The sequence below is a fragment of the Acomys russatus genome, chromosome 21, assembly GCF_903995435.1.
Source record: "Acomys russatus chromosome 21, mAcoRus1.1, whole genome shotgun sequence".
Lineage (NCBI taxonomy): Eukaryota > Metazoa > Chordata > Mammalia > Rodentia > Muridae > Acomys > Acomys russatus.
Window position 1 is genome coordinate 9970868 of NC_067157.1, and position 22869 is coordinate 9993736.

At 43.9% G+C, this 22869-nt stretch overlaps 1 protein-coding gene across 1 annotated transcript in view; it reads right to left on the bottom strand.

The window, feature by feature from the left end:
- The window catches only part of Ak9 (adenylate kinase 9), a 118031-nt gene that overhangs the window by 5844 nt on the left and 89318 nt on the right, over positions 1–22869 (bottom strand). The window contains exons 27-36 of the mRNA XM_051164063.1: positions 22322–22387; positions 17935–18141; positions 17404–17622; positions 16047–16260; positions 7807–8008; positions 7410–7556; positions 7007–7227; positions 2207–2403; positions 1141–1310; positions 95–193 (exon numbers count right to left, since the gene is read on the bottom strand). Of these exons, the coding sequence (XP_051020020.1) occupies positions 95–193; positions 1141–1310; positions 2207–2403; positions 7007–7227; positions 7410–7556; positions 7807–8008; positions 16047–16260; positions 17404–17622; positions 17935–18141; positions 22322–22387 (1742 nt within the window). The remainder of the gene's footprint in view (positions 1–94; positions 194–1140; positions 1311–2206; positions 2404–7006; positions 7228–7409; positions 7557–7806; positions 8009–16046; positions 16261–17403; positions 17623–17934; positions 18142–22321; positions 22388–22869) is intronic.

Below are 22869 nucleotides of genomic sequence, written 5' to 3' on the forward strand. Positions count from 1 at the left end.
GCATCCCTCCCCTTCCTTTTCCTTCCACAGTTCCAAGCACAGTACATGAAACATGGAAGATAATAAATGCTTATAATTTGGTGAATAATCTCACCTCATGAATTTCTCGAGTTTCTCTTCACTCTCACAAATAAATATACGATTGCGATACTCTACAGCATACTGAATGTTACCAGGCACGAGGGCTTCATATCTGAAAGATCAGCAAGACAAAACAAGACAAAAATCATTGTGTAATTACTGTGTGCGGTTTTGTAGCTAATATTGTAAAATTAATATGCAGTACTGTGTGACTACAATGTCTACTGGTGCAGCTCCAGGAAGAAAGGAACATCTCCCTGGCAATCAGTAAGATGAGACTGGGAAGATGGCTCAGAGGTTAAGAGCCCTGGCTGCTCTTGAAGAGGGCAGGAGTGCACATTCCCAACACCCATGCTGGGTGGGTCACAAATGCCCTCTAATTCCAGTTCCAGAGCATCAGATGCCCTCTTCTGGCCTCAGTGGGCACCTGCATGCACGTGGCACATGGGTTCTGCACCTGAGTGATGTAAATGAAAAAAGTTCTCAAAGGGAAGCGCTTAGTTATAGAATAAAATAATAATAGAGGAGGCTAGAGAGGTGGCTCAGTGGTTAAGAGTACTGACTACTCTTCCAGAGGACCCGGGTTCAATTCCCAGCACCCACATGGCAGCTCACAACTGTCTGTCGCTCCAGTTCCAGGGGATCTGACACACAGACATACATGCAGGCAGAACACCAAAGTGCATAAAATAAAAATAAATAAATCATTTACAAATAACAATTGAAAACAGTATTTAAAATCAGAATTATATATTTTTAGAAAGTTACTTTCCTAAAGAAAATAGCTGACATTAAGAAGAGTTGTTTTCCTTTATGAATTGGGAAATTTAAAAAGTGCCATTCAAGATGGCGATAAGAGGATCTCTGGGGCTTGCTGGCTGAGCAATGAAAACCAGATTACACACACACACACACACACACACACACACACACACACACACGCACACACACACACACACGAGAATAAATAATAATAGTAATAATAATAATAATAATAACTGTCCCAAGTGATTCTGAGCAAATCTGTGGTCCTGTCCTTCTCTGAATACAAGGACTTGCCTTTGCTTTCCATCCTGGTAAGTGACTGGGCAGTAGCCCTGCAGCTCAGCACACTTAGGAAACCGGCTCTTCAGCTCTGACAGGGTCAGCCTTTTGGGGAGCATGGCAGGAGGTGGGAGTGCATGAGGTGCCAAGGGAGGCACATACAGTTCTGGGTCCTTCAGAAATTTCTATTAAGAGAGATAAAGCAGCGGGCACATTAAAAACAGCAAAACAAAACAAACAAACAAACAAAAAACAAACAAAAGCAAACAAAAAACAAAAACAAAACAAAACAACAACAACAAAAAAAACCAGCAATCGAACCACTGTGGAGGCTGTCCTGGCCCCTTTCTGTCTTTCCCATTCCGGTGGCCTTTCGAGTCATCTGAGAGACCTTCATGTCACTTCTCCCATAAGAAGCCCCTCAGGACATAACTAACAAGGCATTGACATTGTATTAGACACTGTAAGCCACATGGAAGTGGTGTGATGGATGTGGGAGGCTATGCACCGCTTAGGTCATGTGCAAGTGCTACCCCGCTCAATACTTGAGTATCCATAGAATTTGGACCCCTGGGAGGGGATGTTTTGGAACCAGTCCCCACAGATGCTGGGGATAACTGGGAATTCCAGTTTGTTTTTGTTTTTGTTTGTTTGTTTGGCATGGATGGCATCAGTCAAGCTCTTGCTTCATCCCTTCTGACTTTGGCTCTGCTCCCTCAGCCCGTGTCCTTCTGCAGAATGAGCCCCCGTGCTCCATACCTCCTCCGCTGGGGACACTCAACTGTTGGTTTTCCCTGCCTGATAGGCCATGGGAGACCCATCACTGACCAAAGCCTTCTAAACATGTCTGGGGGGCAGGGTAGTGTCATGGCTAGTCTTTGAGTTTCTCACTGTTCCCAGAGTCACAGGCTCCAGAGTCGGGGGTGGGAGAGGGTGGGGGGCTGGGGGCTGGGGGGTGAGGGGGTGTTCTTGGTCCCAGTTTTCAGAGCATTCCCAAGGTACTTATTGTTCCCCATTTAATGATGTTTAAGACAAAACATTCTCTTTCCTTAATTAATATTTACACAAGAAACAGACTTACATTTAGCTTTTCTAGAGAACTCATTTTATAATAGTGTCCCCTGAACTCTGCAGCAAATTCCAAGCTGCTAGTTACTGAACAGTCAATTAATTCGCAAGTTTCTGCTAGGCTGACAGGGCAGAACTGTCCAAACTCTCCAAGGCGAGAAATCAGCTCTTCAGGCGTGATACACAATTTGTCAATGCAGGCTGCTTTCCCTGTCGTTAACATATGAACCATTATTATAGATATTTTCACAGGGAAATACAATGATTACAGTTAAAATAATTTGTTAGACACCACTATATTGATACTACACGCTTTAAAATTCTAAACAATAGAGTAAAAAGTACAGTTACTATAAACATGCAGTGGTAGTGGATGGCTACAGTCCCACATTCTGGAGGCTGAGGCAGATGGATTGCCACAAGTTCTAAGCCAGCCTGGGTTACATAGTGAGAACCTGTTTCAAAACAAACCAGCAAGCAAACAAAAATTACTCTTTATTCCTGTACCCTCTAGCCTACTTCCCATCCTGAGCAGGACTCACTGTTGGGTTTATACCCTTTTTAGTCTTTTTTAAATAAACACTTGCACGTATACATGTCTTTTGCATATAGTATGTTTATGCCATTACATGCAAACATTATTTGCATCTTATCAGTTAATTGTTGTCTTTGATGTCTTTCTGTGTTGGCCCAGTTCTTTAGATTTATTTAATTTTGGTTTGTGTTTGTGTTCAAGGAGCCATGTCCTGATTCTATGACTCCCAGGGGTCCTTGATCTTGTGGTCGCCTTGCTTCAGTTTTCTGAATGTTGGGATTATAGGTGTGTTCCACTAGGTCTAGCTACCCAATTCCTTTGAATTTATGCATAGCATTCTATTACAAAAAAATATCAACTATAAATATATGATTATTAACTTATGCTTGTAACTATATTTGGTTTACTTAAATAATTTATCTTTGTTGAGTATTTTTGTTCTAGTTTTTACGTTTCACCAACTATATACATGTCACAAATAATAGTTATATATGCATCTATTTTATATGTATACAATAGTTACATATACATACATTTGTGTGAATGGGCACACACACACACATTTATGTTCTAATAAGTGTTGTCTATACAGTGCTGATACTGACTCCCGGTTCAGCAATCATAGCCCTCTTTCAGTGAGGCAGGTGTTGAGAAACATTATTTTATTGCCTGTCATCCTCCACTGACTTCCTAAAGGTAAGCAAGGTATGCAGCATACCCAGAAACGTCCTTAAGCTGCACACTGCTGGAACACAAGATTTTCCAAGTGGGAAAATCTGTGACTCAACTGAATCATCAAAGGTGAGTTAGACACCTTGACTCAGCCTCTGAGCATCACAAAAATGGTTAGCAGCCATGAAGTCTGACCGCTTCATTAGGTCCTGGTCCACTCTGAAGAGCTCAGGGTGGCAACTGGATAGTTTTCTAACATCTTTCTATCTTTCACAGTTCAAAGGCTTCTGGAGTAATGTTACTTGCCTTAAGACAAAGTGACATTGACACCCTCTCTATTACACTCTTGCTCCCTAATTTCCCTAATTACCCTGTCAATTTGAATGCAAGTCTGATCGTATCAGTCTTGATTATCAGTGACTGAACCTAAATCTGATCGGTTCACTGGGTCACTGTATCATGCGCACCATGGCAGGACACAGACTGAGCTGTGCCATCTTGTCTCTTGCACTGTTGTGGATCCATGCCCTGTGTTGTTCATACCTTATGAGTCATTTCCTCTCTCTGTGTATTTGTTTCTAATGAAAAAAGATATGCCAAAAGCTCGTGCCTTTTCTCCCAGAACACTGGAGGCAGAGGCAGGTGGCTTTCTGTGTGTTTGAGACCAGCCAGGGCTACATTGAGATCCTGTCTTGAAAAACAATCAATAGTAATGGATACCACAAGATAGTTTAGTTTTCCAGGATCAACCATGTCCTCTTAAAAGAGACATTGAAGTATTCATCCATAGCACCTTTGAATGTAACCTTGAGAACAGTACAGATGAACAAAGACACAGAGGAGCATGACATGTGACAGAAAGACAAAAAGAATGCCATGCAATGACAGAGACAGGGTTGCTATGACGACCTCATCAGTCAATGATTGCTGGCCGTGCTGAAAACAGAGAGAACAGCATGGAGCAGGTCTTTCACGAAGTACTTCTATAAAGTCCTCAAAGACAGCACAGCGCCGTCAACACCTTGATTTTAAACTTCTGGCCTCCTGAATTGTGACACAATACATTTTTTGGTCATTTAATCCACTTAGTTTGGGCACTTTTTCTTAGTAGCCTTAAGAAACAAACACAATTCCCAAAGACCAGGATGTCTGCTTTGCTGGTGCTGTCACTCCCCCTTGCCTTTTGAAAGACTTGTTCCCTCAGAAGAAGAGGCTACCTGCTGGATGAGGTGGTGCAAACCAGGAATGCTGGTGCTCAGGAAGCCAGGGTTTGAGGCCACTCTGTGGTGCACAGCCAATCTCTGTCCCAAAAACTCAGTAAATAAGCAAATGGTTATCCTGGTGATGCTGTCATTTCAGGTATGACTAATGAGAGTTATAGAGTCATAGACGTGCCCACCAAGGTTTTTAAAAGAGGGCTGTGTGATAAGGCCAAGATCTCTGCAGGTAGCTCCTGAAATGGTGCTGCCTGATGGTCACACAATGGAGATGCAAGGATGTCAGGAATGACAAGAGTGTAGAAGGTCTGCTGAGGAAAGCTGAAAGGCGTGAATGGAGCTAGCCTAAGGGAGAGGCCTCGTGGACCACACATGGCTAGCCTTGAGGTGGGGCTAGCCTTGGGGTGGGGCTAGCCTTGGGGTGGGGCTAGCCTTGGGGTGGGGCTAGCCTTGGGGTGAGGCTAGCCTTGGGGTGGGGCTAGCCTTGGGGTGAGGCTAGCCTTGGGGTGAGGCTAGCCTTGGGGGTGGGAGGGGCTGTTCAACCCTCATTTTCATTAGACGAAAACACTACAAACCATGTTGGACATGGAGCTGTGGGTGTATCATTTGGTCTATAATGTCTTGGTAGGCTCCTATCCCTCCCTCCTATTTAGAATGGGATTTTATCTAATACCATCATATCTCTCCACATGAAAGTTTCTTTTTGATTTTATGAGAAAGGTTTGCCTTGCAGCTCAGAGGACTTAGAATTTGGACTTTTGGACAACGGAGGCTCTGGGAGATACACTCAATGCATTTTGCATTCTGAGATAGCCAAGAGCTTTGGGGACCAAGGATGGAATACTGTGATTTGAGTTACATTTGTGAGCTGCCAGTGCGGGTGCTGGGACTTGAACCCAGGTCCTCTGGAAGAACAGCCAGTGCTCCTAACCACTGAGCCATCTCTCCAGCCCCTGAATGCTGTGATTTGAATACAAAATGCCCCTCATGTGTAATAAAGACTTGGTCTCCAGCTGTTGGCTGAGGAGGAATTTCAACCCAGCAACATCGAAGCTCTGGCAAGGGATAACATCCCAGGACTTTCTAGGTCTGTGTGATATGGCTGGGGAACAGACGCACCCTTAGTACACACCTTTAATCCCAAACAAGAAAGGCAAAGTTAGTTTGTAGAAGGAAGCAGCCATGTTTGAAAATGAGGACTAATTGAGGGGCAGACAAAGTGAAGAATCAGAGAAAGATTTGACAGAAAGAGCTGGAGATAGGATAGATAGTAAATAGCGGTGGCTTAAGGGAGCAGGAGAGGGCGAAAGGGTGTGGCATGTGTATGGTGGACTTTACTGGGAGAGTTGTGCAGAGACAGGCTTCAGAGAGAACAAGCTGGACACAGGTGAGCACAGGATGAGGAAGAGAGTCACAAAGAACCAGAAGATGAGAGCAGATGATTGCTAGAGTTAGGTTGAGGCCAAACAGAGGAATTAAGTGAGAAACTGAAAGAAGCCAGATTGAACCAGTCAGCTCAAAGAGGAATTTTGAGCCAGAACTGCTGAGTTGAACCAGCTGGCCAGAGTTCAGAAAGAACTAGAGAAGGTGAGCTTATTCAGCAGAAAGTCTCTAAGACAACAATTAGCACATCTTTTACACGGTGACGCTGTGCCTCCCCACAGCCAAGACGCAACCATGATAGACAAGACGGACTCAGACCTCTGAAACGTGTCCAAATAAGATTTCCTCCTTAAACTGTTCTTGTTGTCAGGCATTTGCCAAAGCAACAAGAACTGAATAACATAGCTGAGAATATAGCTCCATGCTGAATATATTAGCTTGACATGTGAAAAAGCTCTGTGTTCAATCTCTAGCCCTACAAAGCAACAACAGAACTAAAATACTGAAAAAACTTCAAATGCGTTCAAGACCTAAAACTACAGGAAGTCAGTGCCTAGGATCCTAGCCTTGGTAGGCTGAACTACTGGGATCTCTGTGGATTGCAGAGCCTCAGCCATAGAGCAAGACCCTGACACAAGAAGCACTGGGGAGGGAGGAGAGGAAAGGAATTAAGGATAATGAGAGAAAGTGGGAAGGAGAAGGGGAGAGGGAGAGAGAAAAGGAGAGAGGGAGAAGAATATATGTATGTATGTATGTATGTATGTATGTATGTATGTATGTATGTAGGAAGGGAGGGAGAGAAAGACAGGGAACCACATGGAAAAACATTTCAACATGTCAGTGTAGGCAACAGTTTTTTATTTTTATTATTTATTTATTTTTTAGTCAGATCTCAAAATTGCAGGCAAGAAAAGCAAAAGTTGATAAAGGGATTCATCATCAAAACGAAGATGCTTTTGTGCATGAGCGCGTGCACACACATACACACAGAGAAATGTTTTCTTACCTTCCTTTATTCTTTCCATGTATGTCTGTATGTACCTATTCATCTGCTGGATATCTTTGGTGATTTTATTCCACACCCACCACTTACTATGAAACCCATCAATCACGTGCCAATTTTGATGCTGCTCTTGATAAAATTTCCTGATCTCGCCGATGTTTTTACGGTACTTCGAATTCTTATAAGCTATGATCTGTGTGCTGTTGTGCATCGGATAAGGCATACTGAAGAGGGAAGAGGGAAGTGATGGGAAAACTGTTAAAGGCAAGAAACATACCCAGTGCAGATGGCCGCGGTCCCCCCCGCCCCCACAGTTCCCCCCCCGCCCCCACAGCTCCCCCCGCCCCCACAGCTCTCCCCGCCGCCACAGCTCCCCCCGCCCCCACAGTTCCCCGACAAGTGTTACTTCTGCTCGCTCTTCTTTTCCAGCAGCTGTCTTTTGAAAATCTCCTTGGACGGCACATCCAACTCAAAGATGACCATGGGAATGATCGACCTCGCTTCCAAGAGATTCATCTGCTGCGTGGTTACGGGGTAGCCATCGATGATCACACTGACAGACAAACAGACAAACAAAAATTTCTCATTGCCCTTCTGCGGGCTGTGCTTCAGGGTAATGGGGGCTGTGGGCTAACTGGCCATGAATTCAAGCCTCGATTCTTGACAGAAAAAGAGAATTTTTCCATGAAAGTGCTCAGTCTAAGAGTCTGCTCCTCCCCTTTAGGGCACTCCAACCCCGCCTGCAGGACCTTTTAAGATAACTTCCAGCCCCTTTGCCCTGACTTCCAGACCCACCCACTCACCCTATGGTATTGCACACACTTTCCATCAGGGAAATATCTAGAGCTTGAACAGCCAGTTCATCAGGCACTGTCATTCCTTTGTGAAGGTGCCAGTTTAACATGAGTGACAGCTCCGTCTCTGGGTGATTGTTTAACATGCCACGCAGTGCATCTCCTACTGACAAGCGTTTTAAGCCGTATTCATTTGCAAGCTTTCTGGCAACTGGAAGATATAAACCAGGAAGACTGTTTTCACTGCGCATGCTCATCAGCTAACTTTACTTTCAGATCCTAGCTTACGGCACTGATTACAGGGTCTCTTCATATTCATCAAAGAACTGTAAAGGTTGTTAGCAGTACTTGGATACTTTAGGATTTGGTTAATGAACTAACCAGGTTTCTTCTTTCTTTCTTTCTTCCTTCCTTCCTTTCTTTCTTCCTTCCTTCCTTCCTTCCTTCCTTCCTTTCTTTCTTTCTTTCTTTCTCCCCTTTTGGTTTTTCAAGACACAGTTACTCTGTGTAGCCCTGACTGTCCTGGACTTGTTCTGGAGACCAGGCTGGCCTTGAACTCACAGAGATCTGCCTGCCTCTGCCTCCCAGATTGTAGGCATGTACCGCCACGCCCTGCTTCTTTTTACTTTTTTAAAAAGTAAGCAAACCAACTCTTCAGCAACTTATTCCTTCTGTGTGTGGTAGCAGATTTTGGGGAAGCCCTGCCGGAGTCCTATGAGCAGGTGGTTATTTGGTGTGCTGTCAAAGGTAACAATGTAACAGCTCTACTTGCCTGCATTACCCCACCCCCCAATCCATCTGTAGAATCCATGCTACAGTGAGGACAGCAAAGTCTAGCCTGATCATGGCTCTCAGCCACCCTTCTGGGATATATCTATATCTGCATCTATTTAAATATTATAATGACATAATTTACATTTTGCTTTTAGTTTTAGTTTCTGTGTATGGGTGCTTTGCCTATATGTGTACCTGTGCACCACACGTGTGCAGTTACCTGTAGAGGCCAGAGAAGGACTTCAGATCCCCTGGTATTGGAGTTACAGACTAGTGTAAGTTGCTGTGTGGGTCTAGGACTCAAACCCAGGTCCTCCAGAAGAGCAGTCAGTGTTCTCTGCCGCTGTGCCACCTCTTGGCCCCTACTTTACATTTTCTTTTCTTTTCTTCCTTCCTTCCTTCCTTTCTTTTTTTTTTTTTTTTTTTTTTTTTTTTTTTTTTTTTTTGTTGTTTGTTGTTTTTGTTTTTCGAGACAGGGTTTCTCTGTGTTAGCCTTGGCTGTCCTGGACTCGCTTTGTAGACCAGGCTGGCCTCGAACTCACAGCGATCCGCCTGCCTCCCGAGTGCTGGGATTAAAGGCATGCGCCACCATGCCTAGCCCTACTTCATATTTTAATAGTGGTTTGCAGCTTAGGAGGCAGAAGGGTTTTTCCTGTGAATTTATTTGCGTCACATGAAAATAGATTCCACCTTTCCATCTGAGGGGACGAAGGCCTGCTGTGACACTAGATCAGCGGAGGTCGCTGACTGAGAAGGGGCTCTCTTGCCTGCTCCCAAGGGTCAGGGGAAATCTTAGAGCCTGAACCTCGGTTTTCCTACAGACTCTGGAAACAGATCTGCTAAACCCTTAAAACTAAGTGAGCTTTCAAAGTTAAGCATATTGCTGAAAATCACTTTTATTTCATCAGAGAGGCGAGAAGGATGTTTTCATGCCCCGAAATGGGATTTTATTCAGACGAGAACATTTAGTTGTGCTTGAGAAATATTGTTATCTTGTGCACATTTAGAATATGACCCTTTTGTCATGTTAAGAAATTTAAGGGGACTAGAGAGATGGTTTAGAGGTTAAGGGCACTGACTGCTCTTCCAGAGGTCCTGAGTTCAGTTCCCAGCAACCACATGGTGGCTTACAACCAAATGCGATCTAATGCCCTCTTCTAGCCTGCAGGCAGAGCACTGTATACACAATAAATAAGTGAATCTTTAAAAAAAATTTAAAAATTAGAAAAATAAACTTTAAAGTGTGTGTGTGTGTCTCTGTGTGTGTGTGTGTGTGTGTGTGTGTGTGTGTGTGTGTGTGTGTCTGTGTGTGTGTGTGTGTGTGTGTGTGTGTGTGTCTGTGTGTGTCTGTGTGTGTGTGTGTGTGTGTGTGTGTGTGTGTGTGTGTGTCTGTGTGTGTGTGTGTGTGTGTGTGTGTGTGTGTGTGTGTGTGTGTGTGTGTGTGTGTGTGTGTGTGTGTGTGTGTGTGTGTGTGTGTGTGTGTGTGTGTGTGTGTGTGTGTGTGTACAGGTCTATATGTGAAAGTGTATGAGCATGTGTATGTGAGTAAAGGCCAGAGGACAGCCTCATATATGCCATCCTTCAAATTCTTTCTCTCTGTGTGTCTTTAAAGCCAGAATATCTCACTGACTTAAACCTTTCCAAGCAGGCTAAGATGGTTGGCCAGTGAGCCTTGGAGAACTATCTGTCTCTGTCTCTCTAGATCTGGAATTACAAAATGTGCATCATCCTATCTGATATTTTTATATAGGTTCTAGAGCTTGACCTCAAGTCCTAAGCTTGCAAGGCAGACACTTTACCCACTGAGATAAATCTCCAGATCCCTGGACAAAGAATGTAAAAAAAAAAAAAAAAAATAAAAATAAATAAATAAATAAATAAATTTAAGAAAGATACAAATAAATAGCTGGATTAAGGAAGACAATAAAGAATATGAAAGAGAAAATCAATAGAGAGAGAGAGGAGAGGCACAGGGAAAGCACCCAGTGACACCACTACGATGAGCAAATATGTGATGGAGAGACGGAAGAGAAAGAGAAGCAGATGGTTTGTGCACTACAAAGAGACACAGAACTGGAGCTGTGAGGGTGGTAAGGAGCAGCCTGATGTGAGTAGCCTGCACTGCCACCTGAGGGCATGGTGATGTCCCGGACCATACTGCCACCAAGAGCCATGTCTGTGGCTCTATGGCAGTAAAAGTCTGTGTTAATGTCCATGGCCCATGTTAGCACCAAAGGCCATGAGGCCATCCCTGCTGCCTGGGGCTGTATTGATGTCTGAAGGTTGTTCAGAACTGGCCCTGACCCGTGCCTGGGCAATATAGAGGAGCTGGGTGTGAAGGTGTGAGTGCAGGAGAGCTGGCCCCGGCCCTCACTGGGAAGTGTGAGAGAGCTGGCTTTGAGGGTGTGAAAGCAAGTGAGCTGGACCTGCCCTTCACATGCTGTAGCACTCAGGAGAGTGGGTGGTGCTAGAGAGCTGGTCCTGATGGTGTAAGCATGGAAGAGCCTAGGCTAACCCTGGCAGGTTGCATGGCTCTGCCCCTCACCTGGGCAAAGTGGGAAAGCTGGCCCTAGTGATGTGTGTGCAGGAGAGCTGGTGGGCTGAACAACTCAGCTACCACTAGGTGCAGACCCAGGGCTGGGAGTTGGCCCACCTCAACATCTACCTCATCTATGAGCTGCTGTGGTGCCCTGCAGATCCAAAGCTGTGAGATCCCTATGGCACACGGCAACAACAGTATATCCAAGAGGAGCCCTGGTGAGAATCCAGTATTTCTAGTGTACCAGAAGCCAGAGACTTCAAACCAGACCAGTGACTTATTGCAACGAATACTTGCATGTAAAGCTGTTTGGGTAAAAGGCTATCCTGTGTGACAAAGAGTGACACACTACAACTTCCACACTGAGATGTTGTGTTTGTTTGTTTGTTTTGCTTTCTTGGGGGAGGAGGTTGCAAGGACAAAGGGCAGATATGGAGGGATGGGGAGATGAATGGGATTTGGGTACATGATGTGAAACTCACAAAGAATCAGCAAGGAGAGAGAGAGGGGAGGGAGAGAGAGGGAGGGAGGGAGGGAGGGAGAGAGAGAACAAGAGAGAGAGGGGAGAGAGAGAGAGAGAGGGAGGGAGAGAGAGAGAGAGGGAGGGGAGAGAGAGGGAGGGGGAGAGAGAGGGAGAGAGAGGGTGGGAGAGAGGGAGAGAGAGAGGGAGAGAGAGAGGGAGGGAGAGAGGGAGAGAGAGAGGAGGGAGGGAGAGGAGGGAGAGAGGAGGAGAGAGAGAGAGAGAGAGAGAGAGAGAGAGAGAGAGAGAGAGAGGGAGGGAGGGAGCAAGAGAGATGCTAGAAAAGAACCAGTAAGAAATCTTGAAAATGGAAATCTCAATAAATCAAATTTAAAAGCATCACTAACACCTTAGGTTAAGTGGGAAGAACACCAGGGCTTGAAGACAAAATTTGATTATTATATTCAGACAGCAATAAAGAAAAATGAGAAAGGAGAAATGAGACACCCAAGAACTACTGGACACTATTATAATCAGTAATCAGTTCAGATGAGAGGAAATACAGGGCTTAGGCAGAGAACAGATAGCCAACAACGGGAGACATTTGGAATCCCAGTTTGACATAACCAGAACAGAAACTATAACTAAATGCCAGAAGTACTAGAAGAAAGAATATCAAAATCTGTACGAGAGAAGTGTTGGCACACACACAAATGTTTCTCAGAAGAAACTCCAAAGGCCAGGAGGGCTTCCATGAAAACATTCAAGCTGTGAAAGAAAACAGATTATTATATTGAATCAATCAAATTATCCTTCACAACAAAATGAGAAATAAAGACCTTCTAAGATGAGCATAAACTGAGGGGATTTATGATACTGGATAGGAATACATTAGGTGAGATGAACATAATTGTTAGAAACAGGAAAGAATAGATTTCACCCAAAGAGCAGATAATCCAATGAGAATTAGGGATAAATAAAGCACCATCAGTTCAGCAAAGCTTCTCGACTCTAGCACTAATAAGGCACAAGTGGACACAGATTATTCAAAACAACTAAAACGGGAACAAAAGTATGGTAGCATGTGCCTTTCAACAGAGAAGTGGTGCATATAAATGGTCTTAGTTCTCCAATTCAAAGGCACAGGTTGGCTAATTGGATTAAAACAAGTCCTAACAGTTTGTTGCCTGCAAGAAACTCACTCTTATAAGCAAAGGTATATATAGACCAAAAGTGAAAGGATGGAAAATAATTGTCCAAGTAAAGGAATCTGAAAGCATGCAAAAGTAACTATACTTAGATCTGTCCACACAGACCTCAAGCCAAATTAGTTAGAAGAAACAATGGTCATGTCATATTGGTAAAAGGAATGTTATGCACCGTAACAGGCTCCCAGATCTTAGCATACCTGACACCATGATGGAAGTACCATTCAGGCCATAAAACTCAGCACACAGACATCCTCATCAGCCAAAATGAAAACGAAAGACTTGGTAATAAAGACTTTCTATTGGCTTAAACCCATGTCTGAGTAGTCGTCTCTGGTGGATGCCCCAAAACAGCACTAAGTTGTGTGGGTAGAAAATGAGGGTAAGAGGTGGGGTGGGGTGGGGTGGGGTGGATCTGAATGTGTCTAACACACACAGCATTAAATTCTCAAATATTTTTTAAATAAAAAGGATGATGAGATTTAAATGTGAAATGTTACCAATAGACTCATGCGTTGAGCGTTTAGTCACCAGCTGCTGGTTTGGGAGTTTTTGGAAGTTTTTATATGTTGTTATGTGAGGTATAGCCCGTTAAGATGGGACACTGAAGAGAGAACTAGTTTGCTTTTAGCCTGAATTCTGTGCTTCCTGGTGTGCTGAGGTGTGAAGGCGTGGCAGCTACTCCCACTGTCTTAAACTCAGCCACCATACCTTCCTCACCATCACGGACTGTGCTCCTTAAATTGTGAGCCAAGACAAACTTTTTCTTCCTTAAGTTGCTTCTGTCAAGTATTTATCACAATGATAAGAAGGTAACAAAACAAAACAAAACAAACAAACAAACAAAAAACCCAAACAAACAAACAAAAAAGAAGGTAACAAATAAGAAATAGGGAGCTATCCATCAAGAAGATACAATTGTACATAATGTCAGAGCTGCCACTTCCATTTAACTCTACTGAACATAAACAGAAGCATTGACCCCAGTGCAAAAATAGTGTATCACTTCAGAAGCTTATTGTCACTAACAGATAGATCACCTAGAAAATAATCAACAAAATAACACCAGGGCTAAGTTGTATGATAGGTCAAATGGACCTAACAAATACCTAACTAAGGCAGAGCTTACGTTCTTTTTCAGCTCATGAAAGCTTTTCCAAAATAGATCATGCATGAGGCTGTAAAGCAAGTCTTAGCAAATGCAAAAGCTGAAACTATGGCGCCCCCCTCCCCCATGTCTCAGGTCAGGGAAAGCATTAGAAAGCAGAGGTAGGAACAGCTACATAAATCATACAAACACACAGAGACTAAGTCATGCTTTGAATGAATGGCGTGTCACTGAAGAAATCAAAGAGGAAATAAGACAAAGTTGCAGAGTCATATGAAAACAAAAACACAGCTACCGGAATCTATGGGAAATGAACCCCCTCATCAGTACTATGAAGGAAATTTGTAGCTATGAGTATATATACTTTAAAGCCAGAGATATTAATTTTAAAAGCTTACATGTATCCCAGTCATAAAAAAATAGAATAAACTTAAGCCATAACCAGTTGATGAAAAGATGACAAAAAAACCACAGCAGAAATAAGTGAAACCGAATCTAAGCAACACAAAGGACCAGCAACTCAAAGGGTTGGTCCTTGGAAGAGAAATAAGAAGGACAAACACTTAGATAAAATAAGCAGAAGCTGGAGGAACCCAAATAAATAAATAAACAAGACTGCAAATCGCAGCTGATGCCTCTGTACTCCTTAGGATGCTTAGGCAGTGTTTTGACAATCTATACATTTGAATGGAGGTCTTTGTGCTCATAGATAAGCAAGCACTGGGAAAACCCGAATGTGAAACAAGCGGGGTTGTTCCTTCAAGGGAAGGGACCAGAAGGCCGGGAAGGGAGGGACATGGCCAGTAGCCTGATGACTTCTGCACTGTCTGTGTGGTGGCTGCTGGGGACCACACTGGATCCCCCTGCCTCAGACTTGTTTTCCAAGTCAATCTAAAGAACCCATCTTTATGGACTTTAGAATGAGTTTCAGTGTAGTCAAGTCTGATCTGTATTTAGCTCAGAGGTTTATGTACGGTTTGTCGTGAATGCAGGAATGACTTAATTATCACCAGAGTAAGTTTTCACCAAATTGTGTTGGGATTAAATTTGCCTAAAGTAGACTACTCGGCGGTCAGACTCCAGAAGTTTGAACTAACGCCAGCTACCGAGTCTCACTGAATCTCATGGATCATCCATCTGCTGGCTGTGGAGGTTGCAGAGACCTTTGTATATATCAATGAATCAGAAAATCTAGAGGAAATGCATGCACTTCTGGATACATATAACCTACCAGATTTTACTCAAGAGGCTATGGGAAACCAAAGCAAGCCAACAACGAACAGTGCAATTGAAGGAGTAATACAAAGTCTCCAATGAAGAAAAGCCCAGCACTGGGTGGTTCTAGTGCTAAGTTTTTTTCTTTCCTTTTTTCTTTTTTTCTTTTTGTTTTTTCGAGATAGGGTTTCTGTGTGTAGCCTTGGCTGTCCTGGACTCGCTTTGTAGACCAGGCTGGCCTTAACTCACAGTGATCGGCCTGTCTCTGCCTCCCGAGTGATGGGATTAAAGGCGTGCATCACCACGCCTGGCAAATTTTTTAAACTTTAAAAACCAGTGTCTACAAGTCAAAGTATTCCATCAACTAAAAAGAGAAAGGATCCTTACAAATTCATGACATGAAACTAATATTGCCCTGTGCCAAGTCTGATAAAAACAAGAAAAAAAAAAAAAACCAAAATAAAAAATATGGGCCAACATCCTTGCTGACGTAAACATAAGAATAAGAATCCCCCATAAAATACTTGGAAATAGTAATTTTAACATCGAGATCTTACTCAGTTCAGCCATAATGATTGTTATCTTTAAAAAGATAAACTGTTCGGGGTGGTGGAGGCACACACCTTTAAGCCCAGCATTCAGGGAGGCAGAGGCCTGTTGATTTCTGTGAGCTCAAGGCCAACCTGGCCTATAAAATGAGTTCCAAGACAGCCAGGGCTACATACAGCAACTCATCTCAAAAAACCAAACCAATCAACCAACCAAACAAATTCTGGCAAAGATATAGAAAAAAAATTGAATCATTTTATACATTGTTGGAGGTATAAATTAGTGCAGTCACCGTGGCAAGCGTCTGATTTCATGGCTAGTTCCTGGAGAGTTGGTAGTGGGTGCTGGGTTTCAGAGCTCCCTTGACGTTGGAGGAACAAAGACAGAGAAGCTCACCTGTGGTTTTCCCTGACTTGGGAGGCCCCACGATCATAATCCTCACAGGCATGGTAGCTTTGGGTTTGGGCTGCCGGATATATTTGATTGGGTTCATCATGAATTTTTCTTTAGTTTGTTTACTAGATAAAAAATAAATATACTGACGGTGGATTACAGGGTTAAGTGGGTTCTCTGCATTTTCAACGGGCTTGATTGTGTCTCCTTCGCTCAGCTGTAATACAATTGAATTCACAAGTTAGATTACATTCGTCAAGCATTTCCTTCAATATATCTGAAAAAAATTGTAAAATTTAGAAACATAGTCTTTTTTTTTTTTAAGGATTATTTATTTAGTGTATATGAGTGCTCTGTATACCTGAAAGCCAGAAGAGGGTGTCAGATCACATTATAGATGGTTGTGAGCCACCATGTGGTTTCTGGGAATTGAACTCAGGACCTCTGGAAGAGCAGACGGTGCTCTTAACCGCTGAGCCATCTCTCCATCCCCAACATAGTCTTTCTTACAACAGGAGGAAGAGACACGAGTGGGTGTACACAGAGGAAGTGCCACATGAGGACACTATGAGAAAGAAGGTGGCCGACTGCTGGACAGGGCAAGAGGCCTCGACGACACCTTGATCTAGACTTCTTACCTTTGGGGCTATTACGGCAATACCACGCTGAACTTGCCTGGTCTTGGACTTGAGTGGGAGGCCTTTTGACCTACCAGAAGATAAACTGCGCTGGTGAACCTTCCCTGACTACGGTTTTGCTATAGTATCTGAAACAGGTAATTACAGGCGGTTCTTCTGGGCTATCTTTTAGGGCAGACAAATTTCTTTCACATTTTTGTACAGATAAAATTCAGCCACATCATTAGCAGCAGCCATGAAATGTAAAACGCCCATGAGAGACAGTCTAAGGTATGCATATGGAACGGGGTGGAGTGGATAATTAATTGATGCTGGGACTTTTTTTTTTTTTTTTACTACGGCATGCACCATTTTGTCTGGCTGCAGCACAGTGGGTATGAAACTTGGCTGTCACACTGCTTCCCTCCGAGAGTCACAGCAGAATGGTGACTCGGGTCAGTAGCCTCATCAGCACCGTCACTCATTCTTAGACTAGAATGGAATTCTTTGCTGGAAATAAATGCTAGGGACACAAAGATATTTAGGTGGGTAGTGTTGGTTTCCCGTTACATATTTTCTAGCAGAAGCAAAGATGAAAGTTAGATGCCTCTATTTCAGTCCCCTGAATATTAATATATAGCATTATACAACATTTATGACTTGTCCAAATGATCATGTCTGCCTAAGCAACCTAAAGCTGTGAAGAGTGGCTGGTAGGTTCCAGCTGGACTTTCTGACGTTACCTTCACAGGGTCCCAGTAGCCAAATGAGCTCATGTACTTGTAGGTAAAGGCGATCATTTTATGAGCGAGGTGTGACGTCACTGGGTAACACTTTTCAAAAATGCTTGCACGATTTTCCACCAGTGGCTTCAACTTCAAATTCAACACATATTGTACAATATGCATTTTCCTAGCTCCGTTAACCGTAATTATTGGTACCAAAACCTTCTCGAATTCCTCCTGATGAGAGAAATCACAGAGTTTGCTGCATTTAGTGTTTCTCAGGGACAGCATGGAGACACAGCTGCTGACTATGTAAGCATAAAGAAAAGCATCTTTTAGCTTTGAAAAGGGGCTGCCGGTGGGTAGATAACCCACGCTGACCTTGGAGGCACCCACATTCTTGATCTGTAGATTTCATACCTGTGCAGTGTCTGCTGCTCTAAAATAGTCCTTCGAAATATCACACAAAAACAAGACATTGAACCTAATTACCCCCTTTACAGCCCCAGACTGTTCATCTTTCAGTGGCGATAAAGGGAAGGTCATGACCTGTATTACTTGCAGATTATTAGTGTCGGCTTCAAACTTCTCCCCCAGTTCGCTCCTCAGGCGCTCAGTTGCTTCTCCCTCCTGTTCCTCGTCTTCTTCGCTCATCTCTTCCTCATCTTTTGGAAACTCTTCTTCAAGGATGTTTTCAATATCCTCCTCTTCGTCAGGCTCTTCGTCGCTAAATTCCTCATCATCTCTGTAAGTACCCTAAGGAAGAAAATGGTTCCTTTACTCTCTAGATAAACTCTGCGCCACATGACACTGTCAACAAATCACTTGGAGATGCGGTAAGAAGGTGATGGCTGACACCCAGAAATGTAATGTCTTTAAGACTCTGAGCAAAGGCGCAGTGGCACATGCCTGTAATCCCAGAACTCAGGGAGGCAGAGGGAGGTGGATCTCTGTGAGTTCGAGGCCAGCCTGGTCTACAAAAGGAGTTCAGGACTCACAGCCATCCGCCTGCCTCTGCCTCCCGAATGCTGGGATTAAAGGCGTGCGCCACCATGCCCGGTGTCTTTCTCTATTTTAAAGTGTGGCTTAAAAATCAGTTTAGAAAGCAGCACTGTGATGCCTGTGATGTTTTGGCTTGCCTCTTCTGCTGATAACTGGGCATGTAGCTAATGTTCCTCCTCTTCGTCTAGTCTCTAGTTTTAGTCTTGTTTCTAGTCTTCATTTTGCAATGGAGTACTTACAATCTTAACTTCTACCCCCACGTCTGCGTATTGACTCAGCACCTAGCCACGGGTCCTGATTCTCTGTGATTCAGGAGGCTCTCCAAATCGTAACGTGCATGCATCTTCCCTCTAGCTGTAGCTCACTATTTAGTTCTTCATGTAGAAGCTGACACTGTACAAAGCAAACACTTTTGGATTGCTTCTGAAAATGAAATCCAATGGACAGGACCTGTCATTAGTTATTGGGCCTCCATCCACCACAGAGACCCAGTGAACGTAGCTGAATCCAGAGCATAACCCAGTCTCTGGTACTGTTTCTATGTCAGGTCAATGCTATTTCTCACCTTGGTCAAAACCCAAGCCCAGTTTTAACCCTCTCTATCTCCACCCGCATGTTTCTCCCCTCAGTCCCGGCTTCCCAGGTGTTTTTGTGTTGTTTCCTCATTACTGTTGTTTCCTCGTGAGCAGAAGAAACATGACTCACTGAGCCAACTGGCTATTTCCTTAGGAAGCATATAAAAGGCTAGTTTTCAAAGATTTAAAATATCTGAAAAGATTTCCTTTGTAACCTCACACTTTATAAACAGATTAAATAAAAATGTGCAGACTTCCAAGTTGAAAATGATTTGACTTAGGATTTTAGAGACATTGCTTTGTTATCTGTCATTTGAAGGGCCCAGAGCGGCTCCATCCTGCAGGGACGCCCTTTACCCTAGACTCTCCTTGGTTACAAGAGAAGCCGCCAAACCTGCCTCAGCCCATGAAGTGGGAATAAAACAGCTGCCATTGATGGAATAGCCTTGAGCTTGTGCTTCCTTCCCTCTACCTCAGTGGGCCACATCCTGAGCAGCTCCTTCACTCTGGGACAGCTCCATCAGCTTACAGAATGACTAGACTACCTAATCGTCTCCCAACATCTGTTTGTGGTTTTTTTGCATTAAAAGAAGCCTGCTCTTTCCCTCCAGGGTTGTAGCTTCAGCTCCGGAGTCTGACTGCATCCCCAGCTGGCTGGAAGTGCTTCCCACGGGGAATTGAGTTCCTTACTGATTACTTTTTACTTCCATGGTCATGTCCTCATTTTTTGTGCGACCCCAGACCCAGCACTTCAGTATGGTTAGTGAAATGTTTGAAAAAAATCCTGTCCTCATTCTTTCACAGGAACCTTTTAATTTTTCTTCTTCTTCTTCTTCTTTTCTTCTTCTTCTTCTTCTTCTTCTTCTTCTTCTTCTTCTTCTTCTTCTTCTTCTTCATCCTCCTCCCTACCCTCCTCCTCCTTCTTCGTCATCGTCGTCGTCATCATCATCGTCATCAGCAGCAGCAGCAGCAGCAGCAGCAGTTTGAGCTCTGGCTGGCCTATAACTCACTATATTAATCAGGGCTTCAAGTTCACAGAGATCCTCCTGCCTCTGCCTCTGCCTCCTAAGTGATGGGATAATGGCACGTACCACTACACACTACAAAAAACAAACAGAAACATTAGAAATGGTTGTGGTCGTATTTCTGTGCTTGCCATTCTGAGATTGAATGCAGATTTGTCTCGTGTACATGTATTTTTGGATGTTCTGCTTGATATCATATAAGCTCTTCCAGGACAAGCTGCTGCCTTCAACAGTGGGGCATTTCCTTCCGGCATTTCTTAGACATCCCACTCCCATCCCTCTCCCCCACCCCCCAGACTGACCCCCGTGCCCCAGACTGACCCCATAGATACTTAGCTCTTTTCTAGTTTTGCAGTTTTGTTCTCTATTTGGGAAACTTGACTCCTTAGTGCTACAGCATGTGAGAGGCAGGTCTAGCTGGGAATTGAACCCGGGTCCTTTGGAAGAGGAGTCAGTGCTCTTAACCTCTGAGCCATCTCTCCAACCCCTGCAATCTGTTTCTTAAAAAAATTACAGTTAACTAATTGGTCCTGTGTCTGTGTATTGTGGGGCACATGTGTGGATGTTAGAGGAATTTGTTTTCTTTTTCTGCCAAGTGTATCCTGGAACTCAGCCTGCCAGGCTCAGTGGCAGTTGCCTTTACCTGCTGGACCATCTCACTAGCTCTAGTGCTTGTTTTATTGTATAAGTTTCTTCTTGAAATTTTCCGAAAATTTCTGATGAAAATTAGAACCCTTTAGTGTTTAATGATGTTCCCTGGATTGCAACTTAATCTTTTGACCAACTATTCTGTTCACTCACGGATTTTTCAATTTTTTTCTTATAACTTTTCTTAAGAATATAGTGAATATAGTAAATTTTTTTTTGTTTTTCCAGACAGGGTTTCTCTGTGTTAGCCTTGGCTGTCCTGGACTTGCTTTGTAGACCAGGCTGGTCTTGAACTCACAGCAATCCACTTGCCTGTCTCCCGAGTACTGGGATTAAAGGAGTATGCCACCATGCCAGCTAAGAATATAGAAATCTTACCTTGCTGTTTGTTTATTTAGTTTTGTAAATAGAAGGCTAAATTGATTGATTTAGAGCAACCAGGGCTCTCTGAATGTAAATGATGTTGTATCATATTTGAATTTAAGATGTGAGGATAAGAAAAAGCAGAAAGTCTGGGTCTTGCTCAAGAGATGGAAGGCACCAATCAACATCCCTGTGGCACTGGCATGTCTAGTCAGTTTGCTTTATTTATTTATTTTAGAAATTATCTACATTATTTCCTTCTAGGGCAAAGAAATGCCACTGGTACACAGGGGCTGGCAGAAATAACCCTAATCAATTTTACTGCAACCTACCCTTTAGTACTTTCTAGGGTGCTTTGAATGATAATGGCTCCCACAGACCTCCATGTCGGAAGCCTGGTCCCCAGTTGGTGGAAGAACTGTTTGGGAGGATTAGAAGGCGTGGCCTTGTAGGAGTACGTCAAGAAGCATATACCACGCCAAAAGTAAAAGAAACAAAACTATGTGTCATTTCACCAGTCCCTGTAAACTCTATGTTAGCTTTTGTAGACTTTTAAAACAAATCCCTTTATTTATTTTTCTCCTGTTGAGATCATGGCGTTCTGCTTTAAAAAGAAAAAAAAAAGATCATCTTCTTAGATGTCCTCTGAGGGACTCCTCCCAGCGGGGGGTCAGGACAGATGCTGAGAGTGGCAGCTGGACTCTGGGCAGAGTGTGGGAAGATGTTTCTTGCTTCAGTCCCTGGTGTGGGATATGGGGCTGCTTCGGATTGACCACAGCAGCAGCCTATGATTTGCCTCCTGCTCTAGCAGGGTTGTATGGAAGAATGGGGGGATGGAAGGACCCAGAGGGTTTGGGAGCCCCACAGGGAGACCATCAAGACCAGTGGATCTGGATCTAGGAGATGGGCCTGTGCAAACTGTCGCACCAGCCAAGGACAATGCATGCAGTGAACCCAGGCCTCCTGTTCAGATCTAGCCAATGGACAGCTCATTCTCCACGTTTATGAGGGGAGCAGGGACTACCTCTGACATGAACTCTGGTGGCCCCAATTTGATCACTTCCCCCTTGGCAGGGCAGCCTAGCAGGCACACAGAGAAAGGGGATGCAGGCTATCCTGATGAGGCCTGATAGGCTCTGGTCAAATGGTGGGGGAGGAGCCCCACACCCCACCCAGTCAGAGGACTAGTGGAGAGGAATAGGGTGGAAGGAGGAGAGCGGGTGGGAACCAGGAGATACAAGCAAGGGGTAACAACTGGAATATGATGTGATGTGAACAGACTATGTATATTGTATATGTACATATGTATATTCATCTACTTACGTCCCCTTTCTTTTTTTTCTCTCTCTCTGAAAGAAGTTCAGCTCTCCTTTTAGCGATCATATCCTCCTGTTGAAGAAACATTTACAAGTTTACAATAGAAAAATCAAATCAAATCACTTGCTTTGTATTAATGTACCCTTTCAAGCTGGTGCGCACATGTGGTAGAAGGATAGAGTCCTTGCCAGGATAACAAGGGACAGTGACTGACCCAGAATGTCCTCGCCCTGCTGGTCTATCCTCCCCCCCCCAAGTGATACGTAGCCCAATGGGCTTGGTCATTCTATGTATCTTAGAGCTTGTCTGGGGTGGACATTAGATTTCATGCACAGAGATATACTGGGAGGCAATGTGTTGAAAATGTTTGGAAATCTATTTTTCTTACTGGGGCATGTCTCTGAAAGCACAGCTGCGTCTCTGAGGGAAGCACATGCATGCTGCAGAGGGTGAGTGCTCGTGCCATAATCTTTTCCAGGTCCTTCAAACCTAGCACAGGGGATCTGGTCACACATCCTCAGGGGTTTGGTGCTGCTTGGCTCAGCACTATGAAG